This window comes from Gadus morhua, chromosome 10 (genome assembly GCF_902167405.1).
Source record: "Gadus morhua chromosome 10, gadMor3.0, whole genome shotgun sequence".
In the NCBI taxonomy this organism is placed as follows: domain Eukaryota; kingdom Metazoa; phylum Chordata; class Actinopteri; order Gadiformes; family Gadidae; genus Gadus; species Gadus morhua.
The window spans coordinates 15525186-15540505 of record NC_044057.1 but is presented as its reverse complement, the minus strand read 5'-3'; the positions used below and the strand labels follow the sequence as shown (position 1 = coordinate 15540505).

The 15320-nt window shown below is 52.6% G+C and overlaps 1 protein-coding gene across 3 annotated transcripts; it reads right to left on the bottom strand.

The window, feature by feature from the left end:
* Nucleotides 1–2325: 2325 nt before the first annotated feature.
* On the bottom strand, nt 2326–13946 carry fgf18a (fibroblast growth factor 18a). Of its 3 annotated transcripts, XM_030369235.1 has the most exons (7): nt 13610–13946; nt 13281–13397; nt 12168–13066; nt 7371–7410; nt 6620–6800; nt 4332–4438; nt 2326–3914 (listed from the first exon to the last, which is right to left on the bottom strand). In XM_030369235.1, the coding sequence occupies exons 3-7, from the start codon at nt 12209–12211 to the stop codon at nt 3609–3611; spliced, it is 678 nt and encodes a 225-aa protein (XP_030225095.1). In that variant the 5' UTR covers nt 12212–13066; nt 13281–13397; nt 13610–13946; the 3' UTR covers nt 2326–3608. The 3 variants fall into 3 exon arrangements, with proteins under 3 accessions (XP_030225095.1, XP_030225094.1, XP_030225097.1); XM_030369234.1 differs by having other exon boundaries at nt 12168–13397; XM_030369237.1 differs by having other exon boundaries at nt 6620–6797; nt 12168–13946.
* Nucleotides 13947–15320: the final 1374 nt, after the last annotated feature.

Here is a 15320-nt window from a genome sequence, read left to right as displayed (position 1 = left end):
CGTCTTGTTCGTGGATGACCACCAGGGGGCGACGCAATACAATCCTAGAGCTCGCCGCATGAGGCCGTTGAAGAATGAGGCCCAGGCTGTTTGGAAGCCAATCTTTCAGTTTGAACAACCTGTTACCCTAGGGTCAACGCACAATCTCATAAACACCACGGCCGTGAAAGAAGAACATGTGTTTGACACACTAAAATAATTATCAGACCCAAAAAAGTGCTTAGAAATGAGGAACAGTCCTGCATTTGTAGTAAAACACTGGCTAGTTGAGTTGAGCTCACCAAAGCGTAAATTCTGTTATTGTACAGTCGGGCTCCTCCAGGAGAGGGAGGGTCAACGCACATTCTCATAAACACCACGGCCGTGAAAGAAGAACATGTGTTTGACACACTAAAATAATTATCAGACCCAAAAAAGTGCTTAGAAATGAGGAACAGTCCTGCATTTGTAGTAAAACACTGGCTAGTTGAGTTGAGCTCACCAAAGCGTAAATTCTGTTATTGTACAGTCGGGCTCCTCCAGGAGAGGGAGGGGATTATTTGGCGTGCCAGTTGGTTTTATTCCTTTCTAGGTTTGGTTCGGGATAGTAAGCATGCTTTGAATTCTGAGAATATGTTATGTGGCATGGATGACTGCTTGCTGGAGCACTATTAGTATATGATATGTGTGTGTGTGTTGGATATGGGTGTGTGTGCTTCCTCTGGGTCTGTGGGATTTTGGCCCATAATTCCTGCAGTTCTCAGGTCACTGCTCCGTTCTCACGCACATATTTGGCATTCCTTCCCCGACATGATTACCATACACCTTCCACTCTGGGTTTGGCTCCGCTCAATATTTCCATCATTCCCGAGTGGAACTGCAACAGCGTTCCAGAACCGACCCCCCCAGCCCACCCTGTCCCCCTCCCCGTCTCACCCCTCTGACTAGCCCTCTCCCCCCCACCTACCCCTCCACACACACACACACCCATCCCTTCGGTGCAGATTCCAGCTGCCTTAGAGTCTGAATCCTCCATCGGTCCAGCCCTGTTTATTTTTCTCTTAGTCAGCGTTTTGTGTCTGGAGACGTGATTGGGTCATTTGCCAGTGACATGTCCCCAATGACCCTGTCCCTCCAGGCTGGGACTGCCTAGGTGGGACCGGGAGTGAAAGGGATTAAATGGAAGCAGATGAAAGGGTCGGAGTAGGCATCTGAACCAGTGGACGGATCCTCCCGTCTGGTGTTCACGGTGAAGTCACTGATGATTATTGAGGTGTTGCCCTGAAATACAAATGTGCTGGCCCCTTTCGGCCTTCAGATAGGCAGCCAGAGCATTGTATATTTATAATACGGCCTAATATCTGGGGAGGTATGTTAACACTCTGCTGATGTCAATTTGGATGTCATGCGTTACAATAATGTGAAAAGTCTGTTTTTTTAAGGGCTTCACAAAATAAACCTTTTGCGTCCCATATATCACAGAGCCTGGGAGCTGTAAGTGTATATGGGGCAAAGGCATCCAAGAATGAAGGATTTCACTGGATGAGGAGGTGCAGCTGGGCCCTCACACACCAGTGGAAAGACTTCTTTTTTTACCTTTCTATATTTTTTTGAAATTCCTAATGCTGAAAAGTGTTGAGTTCATAGCTTGAAAGAACCATCCATGAGATTGTGTACGTGCGCGAGTGTGTTCGTGCGTGTGTACGTTCACGTGTGAGTGTCTGTGTGTGTGTGTGTGTTTGTGTGTACATGCGTGTGTGTGTGCACGTGCGTGCTTGATCAGTCGCGAGTCAGGGGTTGACCTGTAATGCGCGCCCAGAGAGAGATTATAATGATGTCAACGTGTTTGTGCAGCATGTGTGAAATCACCCATCGGCGATGCAGAGTAAAGTGTGAGGGGCTACGTAAGAGAGAGGGGGGGGGGGGGGGGGTATATGCTTCTAGAAGGTTCACTGAGCTCTCAAGAAAGTTGCAGCACACGGAGCTGAAATAAATAAATGAAATAATTTTATCATAACAACAATTATAGGCATAACCATCATAGTAAGTTTGCTTATTTAGGGTTTTTTGTCTTCTTTATAATATAAATATATATATATATTTATACATATATATATATTTATATGTCACTTTTAATAAATTGTTCCCTTTAATATCTCCTTGCTCCTCTCCCTTGACTGCGCGGCGAGTGCAGGAGACTTGTGTTGGCGTGTTCCTCTCAATGTCCTGGTAGCAGCGTTCTGTCTCCACAGTGTCACACGGGAACACCGTCCTCAGGGGCGTTGCCATAGCGATGCTTAAAAAAAGAAGGCACCCCCCCCCCCACCAGCCCCGACCCCTCCGTTCCTGCCCGCCCCCCCCCCCCCTGAGCCGTGACGTCAGAGGCGTATTGCCCGAGGGGGGCGCCAGGGTGTGAAGAGGAAAGTCATTTTGCAAGGTCTCCTGTCGTCTTTGGTATGCCTTTAGCTTTTGGTCCGCTGTGATTGGGTGTTATTTTTTGGTTCTTATCTTTTGGTGCAGCTTGGTTTTTATACATTCCAGTTCTGTAGAGCTTCAGTTCCTTTGGTGAGTTGTCAAGGGTGGTAGTTTTTATAAACAGGATCTGTGTAGTCCTTTGGTCCCTCATCATCCAGCTTCACTATTGGTTTATTTTTCTCTGGTGCCTTTCAACACAGACACACGTGTGCAAACACACATATACATAGACACACACACACACACACACACACACACACACACACACACGCACACACACACACACACACACACACACACACACACACACACACACACACACACACACACACACACACACACACATCCACCCTCTATTACATAGCATCATTTATTCAGTAAACTATACACTCGACCGCGTGTTCGTCCTCATTCACCGGCCGTCCATCATAATGTCATAATGTCTGTCCTTTCGCCCTCCTCACGAGTCTCTCAGAGTCGGGCCAGTCGGCCAATGAGACAGAGGGGAAAGTATGTCACATGTCAGCATTCCAGGAGTGTTCCATTTGATCCGTCCCGCACATTCTACCCCGCCGTCCATCCCTCCACCCCTTTCCTGTCTCTTCGCTTTGTTTTCCTTTCGACATTCAGAGTTCCCTTTGTTCAGAGACGAGGCACCCACTCCCTACTTTTTAACCCCATTCTCCCCACGCTCCAGCCTGGCTGATCCACCCTGGACTAGTGTTCAGGTCTCTGGTCCGGGACGTGAGCCATACGTCTGTGTTCGCCCACATAGGGGCCGATAGAGTCCCCAGCCAAGGAGTCTGACGGGGCCCTCGAGGGAGTCAAACCAGGCCCCTGTTCGTTATACTAGCGATGGAACCGGCCCCCCATAGTAGCGATCGAGGTCCTTCTCACAGAAATCGGCATCTTGAAGAGTTATTACCATATACAGGGACGACAAAGAAAAACGTACGTCCCTTAAGTCATGTGACACGATCCTGCAAGATGTGGGAGGGGAGATTAGGGGTGGGGGAGGGGGGGGGAGTGGCAAACACGAGCGATCCCAAAGGAAGGGAGATGTTCAGCAGGGCGCAACCAATCAGGCTTCAGGTCAGGGGCTCTGGGTTTACAAACGGGAGGTGTTAGCGTGTGTTAGCGTTAGCAGCCGCTAGCTAGCGTGGGCCCCCCGTGGCGGTGGCGGCGGCGGCGGCGGCGGCGGCGGCCCGCACCCTCTTGCTCCGCTTGCTGATGGTGGTGAAACGGAAGGGCGTGGTCAGGTCGGGCTGCTCGCCGGGCGGGAAGCGCTTCATGAAGTGGACGTCCTGCTGGTTGGGCAGCGTGTTTGGCCCGCGGCGGGGCCGGCCGCGCTTGGTGAAGCCCACGTACCAGTCGCTGTAGCGCGCCGACATCAGCGCCGTGTAGTGGTTCTCCAGCACCTTCTCCACGAACACGCAGTCGGCGCTGCGGTTGCTGGCCTGCTGAGAGAGCGGATAGACGCACACACAGAGACGCACACACGGAGACGTACACACACGCAAACAGAGAGAGACACACACACACACACACACACACACACACACACACACACACACACACACACACACACACACACACACACACACACACAGAGACAAGCACACACACAGACATGCACACAGACACACACACACAGACATGCACACAGAGACACACACACACACACCCACACACACACACACACACACACACACACACACACACACATACACACACACAGACACACAGGCGTACACGGAGAGGCAAACAAAAAAGCAAACGTACAGGTCAGAATCCCATGCGGCCAAACTGTTCATTAGTGGTTTTAATGAACATCATTTCTGTTTTTGATTTAAGTGTAAAAACAGAAGAGGCCTCACCTTTCCCACCAGCTTGCCCCGGCGATTCATGCACAGGTAGAAGTTGGTCTCCTTGCCCCGGATTCTCACCTGGCTGCCAAAGGTGTCTGCTTCCACTACGAGCTGGGCTTGTGAAGGGACAGACAGAGGTGCAGACAGACGTTAGAGACTGCTGGGCGTGAAAAGACGCTCCCCAGACTGCACCCGCTGCCGGAGCACACGAAAGTGGGATCCCAGCCTGAGAGCTTGCACAACTTTTCCTTTAGACTTCTCTTCAAGGCACGCGGGAATGATAGCTTTTAACCGTTTTTTATCGTGCGCTCTTATATAGTATCATAAATCCTGAGCGTTCGCGTAATCGAACCCTGGCAATAGCAATGGACCGTGCACGGACTGCCGGCGGGCTCACGCCCATATGTTACATTGATCGCATAAAAGGAGGATAAAACAAGCGTCGGACGCGCCAGGCGGGCCATCAAACAGCATGAAATCTGAGTTCAATCTTGTGAACTGACAGCTATGCACACCGTAGCACAGCTTCAAAAAATCTCTATTAACCGTGTTGATAAATCACACACAGATGTAAATGTCTCACTTCGGACAGATGGTCAAGAGATAAGCCTGGACACACACGTGCACACGCACACGCGCACACACACAGTGTTGACCACAGAATGGGCCTCATCGGGCAGATAAGAACCAAGGTTAGTGGACGCATGGTGGTCTTAAGCCAAGAGAGGCCAGATAAAAATCTATAAGGGCACCTGGAAGACACTTAGCGCCGTGCTATCTGTGCACATGCGTGTTTGTAAGCACACTTGCACGGATTGAGTCAATGTGTGTGTGTGTGTGTGTGTGTGTGTGTGTGTGTGTGTGTGTGTGTGTGTGTGTGTGTGTGTGTGTGTGTGTGCCTGTTTGCGTGTCTCCAGGCATGTTCATCCTTTACTCACCGCAGATCTTTAGGCAGCAGCAGTTGCTCTTTTTAAAAATAAATCCTAAAAATGGTTCCTACGTGACCTTAGTCAACAAAGGGGTCAGGATAAATCAATACGCTCCCTATCTCACTCCCTCCTTTCCCTCCCTCTGTCCCTCCCTCCCTCCCTAAACATCCTTCCTGCCCTTCTACCTCACATATGTGATTATGTCTCAGAACGCCCTCCCCACGCCCCCGTCCATTTGGCTGTTGGCCCTGATTGTGGTGTCCTGCTCTAAGTGTTCTGCTCAGCTTTTCTTCTGCCAACTGAATCCTCCGTCGCTTCGGGAATGGTTAAGCAATCATTACAGACGGAAAGGGGGAGAAGGGTAATGTGGTGGTGGTGGTGGTGGTGGTGGTGGTGGTGGTGATACTCTGCATATGTGTGTGTTTGGAGCGGGGACGGGGACGAGGGGGAGGAGGAGGAGGAGGTTTGCGGTTCTTTCAGTCCTGGGGGAGACAACAGACAGCATGTGGAATCAATGGAGAGATCGATGGAGAAGATGAGTTGCAAACACTTGTCCCGATGCGCAACCTCCCAGGCCTCTCTCTTTTATTAACTCATTGTTTGTTCCTTTCTTTTAGAGCCGATTTTTCTCTCTCTCTCTCTCTCTCTCTCTCTCTCTCTCTCTCTCTCTCTCTCTCTCTCTCTCTCCCTCTTTCTGTCTCTCGCTCTCTCTCGGTTTCACTTTATGTCTCTCGCTCTCGGTTTCCATCACTGCCCTCTTGCTCGCCCTCCCCTCTCCCCTTGCGAATCATTGAGTGAATCAGCAGCCAGTCGATGAGGTCTTTGTACTTCCAAGACAGGCTCCACTGCCCCTCTGTCAATGCCTGGAGAGATGTGTGCATGTGTGTCTCTGTGTGTCTCTGTGTGTGTGTGTGTGTGTGTGTGTGTGTGTGTGTGTGTGTGTGTGTGTGTGTGTGTGTGTGTGTTCTTGTGTGCGTCATCTGCACCTGCTAGAATTCTGTTATTCTTTTCATGCAATCGCACTCTATAACGTCAGATTGTACGGGTTACCGCGACGATTGTGCGTGCGTGTGTGCATGTGTGCGTGGGACACATGTCCACCGCTGTGTACCACATGCATGCGGTAGGTTGGTCCATTGTCGTACGGGTCTGAGCGATTGAAAGCCCCCCCCCCCCCCCCCCTCCGTCCCCCTCCGTCCAAACTAACACAGCTGGGCAGACTGGGGTCCGTCTCGTATACGTTCCATGAGGCTATTTTTCCCCTTGGCCCCTGGCCACGCCCCTCGGCCCTGGGTCCTGGCCACGCCCCTCGGCCCTGGGGCCCTGGCCCCGCCCCCTCGGCCCCGCCCGTGTATCTATCTGTCTTACCATATTTGTCTCCGTCCTCGCCGCGGGCGCTGATGCGGCGCCCCAGCACCTGGACGTGCTTGCCGCTGGTGCGGCTGTACAGCTGGTACACGCGGTGGTGGCGCCGGCTCATGGTGTCTCGCACCTGCGTCTGGTTCTCCACGTGCACGCTGAAGTTCACCCCATCCACGGCCAGCACCTGCTGCGGGGGGACGGGGACGCACGCGCGCACACACACACAGACAGACACACAGACATAGACACACACACACACACAAACATACACACAGACACGCACACAGACAGACACACAGACATAGACACACACACACGCACACACATGCACAAACATACACACGGACGCATACACACAGACAAACACCGATGTCAGAATACGGGATTTCTGCTCATGAGTGATATATCACGACGATTGATCAAATAGATTCCGATAGTTATTTGAAACTTGGGACAACTAAGTTCGTTTTAAACTAGGGCTGTAATGTTCTTTGTTGGAACCCAATTTAGTTCTTAGCGGTGTTTGCTTTGATTGTTTCAACAGCGTCTGCTAAATGACTCAAAGTCAGTCAATAGGCCGGGCAGCGCATGTGGAGACCTGGAAACCCCCCTGACTCATGGGTGAATGAACGGGCATGAGGGCCACCCAACGCAGTGTCAGTGTGGTGCGCGGCCTCTGCGTCCGACGATGTATCACTACTCCAGATGCACTCTCATGGTGTACTCTGCTGCCTCACAGTGTATGGGAGACACTTACCTGTAATGGATTGCACATCACCAGCAACATCTGGATACATCTGGGGAGAGCCAAAGCCAAAGGGAAAGAATGTTAATGTTAGAATAATTCCACCTTCACTTTTTCAGGCCTCTCCATCCATCTCTCTTTGTTTCCCTCCTATCAGCACCTTGGAGGTTACCTTGACACTAGACAGGCTGTGGTGCTTGCCCACCAGTCATTTGGCATCGCGGTGAGCAAGATGTTTCACACTGAGGACAGACAGACAGATGGACAGATGGACAACACCCGTAGCAGTGTAAACAGTCACGCCATTCCCTAAAAAGAGAAGCAGTGCTCATTCCTCCCAGACCCACTCCCTGACCCCGCCGTGACTCTCGCCACACCAGAATCTGGCCGCCAACTGAACCGCTCGCTCGCCGGGGCTGGCCGGTCCAACATGCCGAGACGACTAGAACATGTTTGGGTCGGACATCTGAGCAGGCCGGGCTCGTCTGGCCCGGTCCGGCTATGTAGACAGCTGGACTACTGGGCCACAGGTGCGGGGTTCTTCCCCTCCTGCGGCCCCCTAAAACAGAGGTTAGAGGGTCCCGCGTGGATGGGTCATCCCAACGAGACGTGCGAAAGCGTTGGCAGCTGCCCGGGCGGCCATTCTTCAGCGTCTGGCCATTTGAAAAGGCTTTATGGTCAGGAGCGGTGGCTCCGGTTGAGATGGTATCAGGAATCCCTGCGAGTTTATTTCCAAGCGCGCTCCCCCCCCCCCCGGCCTTGACCTTGAATGTATTGAATGTTATTTACGTGTTGAGCCGGGGAGTCGGCGCAGCGTCTCACATCTGTTTGGACAGTCCTTGAACCCTCTTGAATACATAAAGTGTCTCATAAATAATAGCCAACCCAATGCATTTTCTATGAATTATGTCTCTGTTTATATACACTTCACTCTCTTTCTCCCTATCTCTCTTATTTTATCTTAAAGGCCCTCACGGCAATATATTTCAATCATCTCTCTACCTCTTTACCTCTCTCTCTCTTTACCTCTCTCTCTCTCTCACTCTCTCTCTCTCTCTCTCTCTCTCTCTCTCTCTCTCTCTCTCTCTCTCTCTCTCTCTCTCTCTCTCTCTCTCTCTCTCTCTCTCTATCACCTTCCCTCCCTCCACTCTACCTTGTTCCTATCGCTCTCTGCCTCCCATCTGCCTTTATGTTTGGGGTTAGTGGGACGACTCCTCCACACTGTCAATGGCAAAACACACACACACACATACACACAGATGTGCAGATGTGTGCAGTGTGTGTGTGTACAGAAAGAAGCAGGCAGCTGACAGCTGGGCCAAAGCAAAGACATATGCAGTGTTGAGAGAGAAGGAGATAGCGGGGAGAGGGAGATTGGGAGAGAGAGAGAGAGAGAGAAGGAGAGAGAGAAGGAGAGAGAGAAGGAGAGAGAGAAGGAGAGAGAGAAGGAGAGAGAGGTACAGAGAGGGGTGGATGAGAGGATGAGTGGAGGGTGCGCGGGGAGAGACAGGTACACAGAAAAATGCAGAGAGACGTAAACAGGCATTACAAGCTTGCGGCCAGATTGATAGTGGGAGTGATCTGGAAAGGAAACCTCTGGAGGGATGGAGCGAGACAGATGTATCAGTGTGTGTGTGTGTGTGTGTGTGTGTGTGCGTGGGTTTATCGGCGGCAGATGTGTGCACTGAGAGCCAGAATGCAAGGTGGTACACAGTGCGATACGAAGGCAGCCAGCGGAGTGAAGTCTGGCGTGGGGGAAAGTGGAACAAAGAGAGAAACAGTGGGACGGAGAACAGGGAAGATGGTCGCCATTCACGCACATCCTCACACACACACACACACACAGACCGACACACATCACACACAGGAGGACACACACAGACACAGACACACACACAAACACAAACACAAAAACACAGACACACACACACACACACACAGATACACACCAACACAAAAACACAGACACACACAAACACACACACACACACACACACACACACACACACACACACACACACACACACACACACACACACACACACACACACACACACACAAGCACACAGTAGGACACACACATCGCTGCTGATCTGTACGTCAGGGTTCACAGGTTTCTCTTTATTCTCTCTCTCTCTCTCTCTCTCTCTCTCTCTCTCTCTCTCTCTCTCTCTCTCTCTCTCTCTCTCTCTCTCTCTCCCATGCTCCCGGCTCTCTCCCCCTAGCTGCTGGTGTGTGTGTGCGCGTGGGGCCCCTGGGTGTTTCCTAATAGGTGCGGACACCCAGGGCAACGCAGCGATGTGTTGTTGGCCCAGGGAGGCGTGCTGCAGGAGGCGCGGCGGAGGAGGTGGTGCTGAGCGGAGGAGGAGGTGGTGCTGAGCGGAGGGCCCTGGGCTCCGCGGGGCCGGAGCGTGAGCGCTCTCAGCTGTTAAAACACCAGCGGGCTGCAGGGAAACGCCGCGGAGGTAAGAGCCTCCGTCACCTCCTCCTCCTCCTCCTCCTCCTCCTCCTCCTCCTCCTCCTCCTCCTCCTCCACTCTGGATTCTCCCACTCCCTCCAAAAACCACAGACAAATCCTCAGCTGTATGCCAGCCACAGCGAGGGAGAGGGGGGAGAGAGGGAGAGGGGGGAGAGAGGGGGACAGAGGAAGTCTGGGGGACAATTTGAACCAGAGAGTCGACGAGGAGGAGAGAGAGAGGATGGTGGGGCTGGAGGCGGGGGCAGAGAGAGAGAGAGAGAGGGGGGGGGGGGGGGGGGGGTCGGGGTTTGGGGGGAGGATGAGAAAGCCAGAAAACGAGAGAATAAGAGAGTGTCGACTAGAGTCGGTTAAAAGAGACAAGAGGGAGCAGTGCGGGGAAGCCCAGAGCGCCTTGGCCGGGGGCCAAGCCAAGCACGGCTCTGACATCATAAAGCTGCGTCCCAGCAGGTCCAGCACGCAGAGGCCGCCGCCGAGGCGAGGGCTGTAGCCTCCACCTTCGGGGGCACCACCGTCAGACACCGAGACGCACGCGCACACACACCCCCCTAGGGCCGGGTGTGACCCGACAGGGAGAGGGGTTTTAACGGTGCGCGGTGGCGGTCGCCGTGGTCAGCCAACACCAGAGCTATTGGACCCCGACGCACTCTGCACCGGTTTCCAATGTACAGAAGCGGCGGCGGCGGCGGCTCGGGGAAGAGGTGCGGTCAGGCTACCGGGCACGCCAGCTCAGAGCAGCACAGCTCAGCACAGCGCTGTGGTCGTAGGGGTAAAGTAATGGGCCCCGAGCTGCTCCAGCCACGGCTGTAAGTGGTGGGACTCGACATGCCACTGTGGCTTCCAGAGAGAAACACTTCCTTCTAATGTGGTGGGGTGAGGGAGAGAGGGAGGGAGGGAGGGAGAGAGAGAGGCAGACGGAGTCGTAACAGGTTCCCATGTGGAGAAACCAGGCGGTTGGCAGTGTGTGTCGTTGGCTTAAAAGTGCACGCTTGAGTTTGTAAAACAGCATGTTTGCGAGCAGAAACCAAAGTCTCCGTGGATCGGAATGGCTGTGGTCGTGACGAGAGGCTCGGAGGAAATGAATGTGGAGGGCTGATTGGCTCTTTGAGACCTCAGTAGACTCAACAGTCAGTCCCTCCACAGATACCGCCAGGCCCGCCGTCAGGAGGACTCTATCACTCATTAATCACTCATTAATCACTCATTAATCACTCCTCCATCACTCCTATATCACTCCTCCATCCCTCCTCTATCAGTCCTTCATCACTCCTCCATCTCTCATCGATCACTACTCCGCTACTCCTGTACTCCTCCATCACTCCTACATCACCCCTGCATCACTCCTTGACTGCTCCTCCATAACTCATCAATTATTCAATCTTTTTAAAATAAAATTGTCTTTTGATCTCAGCTTGTGTGTAGAAGAAAAAAGGCTGTTGGCCAGATATATGTCTGTGGTTAGTTAGTGGTTAATGTTGATCTAGGGAGGTAGGCGGGTCGTAGCTGAGTTCATTGAGGTAGCTTGGTAGTTCATATCGATAGGCAGGTAGGTGGATGACATGGTTGGATCTATAGTGTATATATACGTAGATAGTATAGTGGATCTCAATAGGTATTAACGTATGTGGTAGCTATGCACATGTGAGAGACAGTGATGGGGTAGAGGCCCAGAAGACCGGACACACTTGCACGTTGGGTCAGGAATGTATGTAGAGAGGACTGCCATCTGGGAGAGGTACAGCCGACACAAAGTAAGAAAAATAAATCTCTTAACAGGACACACCTCAAACAGGCTGGATCCCTGCTCGGGTCTGCTCTTGGCACCACCATTTTCCCTTCCCTGATAAAGCCAGCGTTATTTGACTCACCTTCCGAAATATTTCTCCAGGGGAAAAATTTCTCTACGGGAAAATGCTCTCCTTTAAGACCGTCTGGCCAGGCAAGCGGAGCAGAGAGTGCATAAGGTGGGGGTGATGGAGATGTTTATGGCAGCGTCCATGAGCTACACGGCCTGACGCTGAACCACTGACCCTAGACCGACAGCCAATCAAAACAGGGTCGTCCGTGGTATGTTTCCTATGGGGACTGATGAGGAGTAGTAGTGATGTAATGCAGTTAGGCACCACAGCCTCCCCCAGCCCCCCTCCTTAGTATAGCCCTCCCCCCCCACCCCCCCCCCTCCCACACACACACACACACACACACACACACACACACACACACACACACACACACCTGACACCCAACCATCACCCCAAAGAACGAAAGGTAAAGAGAGAAGTTTAGATACAATTTCCTATAAAAAAGTGAAATGGATTGTGAGAGTGACTTACAAGACAGCCAGCATGGGGAGCAGGGACCACATCGCTTCCCCCATCCACTAAGGACCTCGGCCCGGAGTCAGTCTCCGCGGCGCTCCGTCCGAGCCAGCCCGGCGCACCGGAGGGTTCCCGTGCGTGTAGTGAATCCGCTGGACGGTGTGCAGAGTCAATGAGTCAACGGCTACCGCTGTTGGCATCGGCGGTGCCTCGGCGTCCCCAGGCGGAGCGGTCGAACGGCGGACGGCGAGGGGCGAGGTGTCAGGCGGGGTGAATGTCACTGTGACCGCAGGGCAACCTCTCACAGCTGTCCGGCCCGCGAGAAAAAAGAAGGGGCGGGGCCCAGGGGGAAAAGGTTAGGGCATCGGTTCGGCTGCTGCATGCGCGCCGCCGGCGAAACGATGAACAGGTGAAAGCGCGACCACGAGCGACACTGACAGACCGACAACTTTACTTGTTGGCCCCCACCTCTCTTGCGTTCTCTCAGTTCGGTCCCCTGGTGTAAAGTTTAGAATATTCCAAGTCAGGATGTGTTCCGTTGCAATAAAACAAAACGTAGCCGGATCGTCTCCGTGAGTGAGATGTTACTTGCAGCGCAACAAGAGGGTGCGTTGGCGTGTGTTAATAGTCCGATCTGGTGTGGAGAGGGTCGCACAGCGGGGTTCTAGTGCCCACCGCGAGGCGGGGTCGCGATCTGCTGTTGCACTGGCAGCCGGAAGGATCGGTGACCTGGAGACGGGGGGTCGGCGCGCGCCGCGTGCTGCAGGGTATTAGCCTCGGTCATGGCTACGACCCCTTCAGCTGGCGGTGGTCGGTGATCGGTGGAGGAGGTGTTGGTGGGTAGGAAGAGACCGATAAATGTCCGACAGAGAGGGTGGTGATAGTGATGATGGCGGTGTGAGCGCCAGGTCCAGCTTAGATGGGTAGAAGAAAAAGAAGAAGAGAGACTTAAATGAGAACCGCTGAGGAGTCGGTGTGGTTTAGGGGGAGATGGAGAGAGGGAGGGAGGGAGGGAGTAACGAGGGAGGGGTAGCAGGAGAGGAACAGCTGTGGGCTGTGTAGCAGGAGGCAGCCACCCGCGACAGAGCGCACGAGGGAAAAAAACAAGATGACAGTCTCTCTTTGCACCTGATTTCCCGCACTCCTCCTAACCGCGGGTCGGCCGGCTGCAGCGGGGCTCCGCGCGCCCCCGGGTCACAATACCAGGCGAACCACCGCGCGATGACATCACCTCCCAAAACCTTCCTAGGTGGTGGGGGGAGGAGAGAAAATTGCAATCCGAGATTTTTATTTGTTTTCTAGCTTTTTTAAAGTTGAAGAATCACCCGAGAAAACTCCCCAGCTCCTCAGTTCTGGGAGGGTGGGTGGGACGGGAGGGGCGACGCGGTGCACGGGACTAAAGGAGGCTATACTTCCACACAATCAAAAGTTGGAGCCTTCCCATCCGGCGTGTTTACCTAATCACAGTGACAGATCGGCCCGGGACCTGCAGTCAGTCGCTCCTTGTGTTCAACAGCGGGCTGCTCGAGCAACACTCAGTCCAAATGAAAGCACGCAGAATAGCCCACAATGGAGCCGGTTGGATCAGATTGCTGCTGTAAAGTAGATCTTCACTTTGCAAAAAAAATTAAATTGCAAGGTTAGCTTCCGTCTGGACAAAGCTGCTTGAGGAGTTTGGGAGCTGCGCTCGAGACGCGCTTCGGCTCAAACCTAAAAGCTCTAAAGAAAAAAACAGAACAAGTCTTTAACAGACGCGGATCAATCCTTCCTCCTTCCTCTCTCCCTCCTACCTCTCGCCCCCTCTGCTGCCCCCCCCTTCGAATCTTTTCTCCCCGTCTCTCTCTCTCTCTCTCTCTCTCTCTCTCTCTCTCTCTCTCTCTCTCTCTCTCTCTCTCTCTCTCTCTCTATCTCACACGCGCGCGCATTTGCACGCACTTATTCGATCAAAACGGGATTAGTCAATTGCCCTGCGATGCCGACCAGTAGAGAGTTGAACACGTCGCAAATGTCATTGGTTGTGACAAGAGACACAGGTACTGAAGATTAATAACATAAAAACCACACGCCTCCCTTTCGGGCGCATTATTCTTGGAACATAAACCTACACTTTCTCTCTCCGTGATGGTATTATCTCCCGTAGAGAAAATAAACGTTAAGGCTCCAATCCTATATTGCCCATACTCTTCTTCAATTGCACGCATAGGTGAAGGGCATTATCCACGCTGGCAGACCCTCAAAGTTCAGATCTGCCGTTTCCAGAGACGTATTCCGACTTCAGGTTTCATAACTTTTAGGACCGTAGGAGAGAAAATGAAACGGAGTACGAGATACAGTGGGCTCGAGAAGCTGGAGAGCGGTATGTAAGCACGGACTCGGATCCAAAAGGAACATTTCTAAGGGATTTCTGCAGCAACGCCCGCTCTGCACTCCCAGCACTCGCTCTCACCGCCGCAGAACCGCAGACAGCCGGCCAAGCCAACACAACACTCCTGCCATACCTTTCATTCATACGCACGCACGGCATGTACGAACACACACACACACACACACACACACACACACACACACACACACACACACACACACACACACACACACACAAACACGCACATACACATGCACACACACTTGCACATGCAAAATGTGTGTGTGTGTGTGTGTGTGTGTGTGTGTGTGTGTGTGTGTGTGTGTGTGTGTTTACGAGTAAGTGAGAGAGAAAGTTAGCTTGTGTGTGTGTGTGTGTGTGTATGTGTGTGCGTATCGGATTTGGCAGCAGGATTGTCTTCATACATTAGGGACCGTTATCTAGCCATAAGCTGTAGGTTAAGTCTTTTATCTTAGGATTTTTAGATCAGACACAACACACACACATAATCTCGCTCTCTCTCTCTCTCACACACAGACACACACACACACACACACACACACACACACACACACACACACACGCACGCACACACACACACACACACACACACACACACACAACCACACACACACACACACACACACACACACACACACACACACACACACACACACACACACACACACAAACACACAAATACATACACACACACGCATTCTCTCTCGCTTTCTCTCTTACACACACCCACACACACACACACACACACACACATACACACACGCACACACGCATTCTCTCTC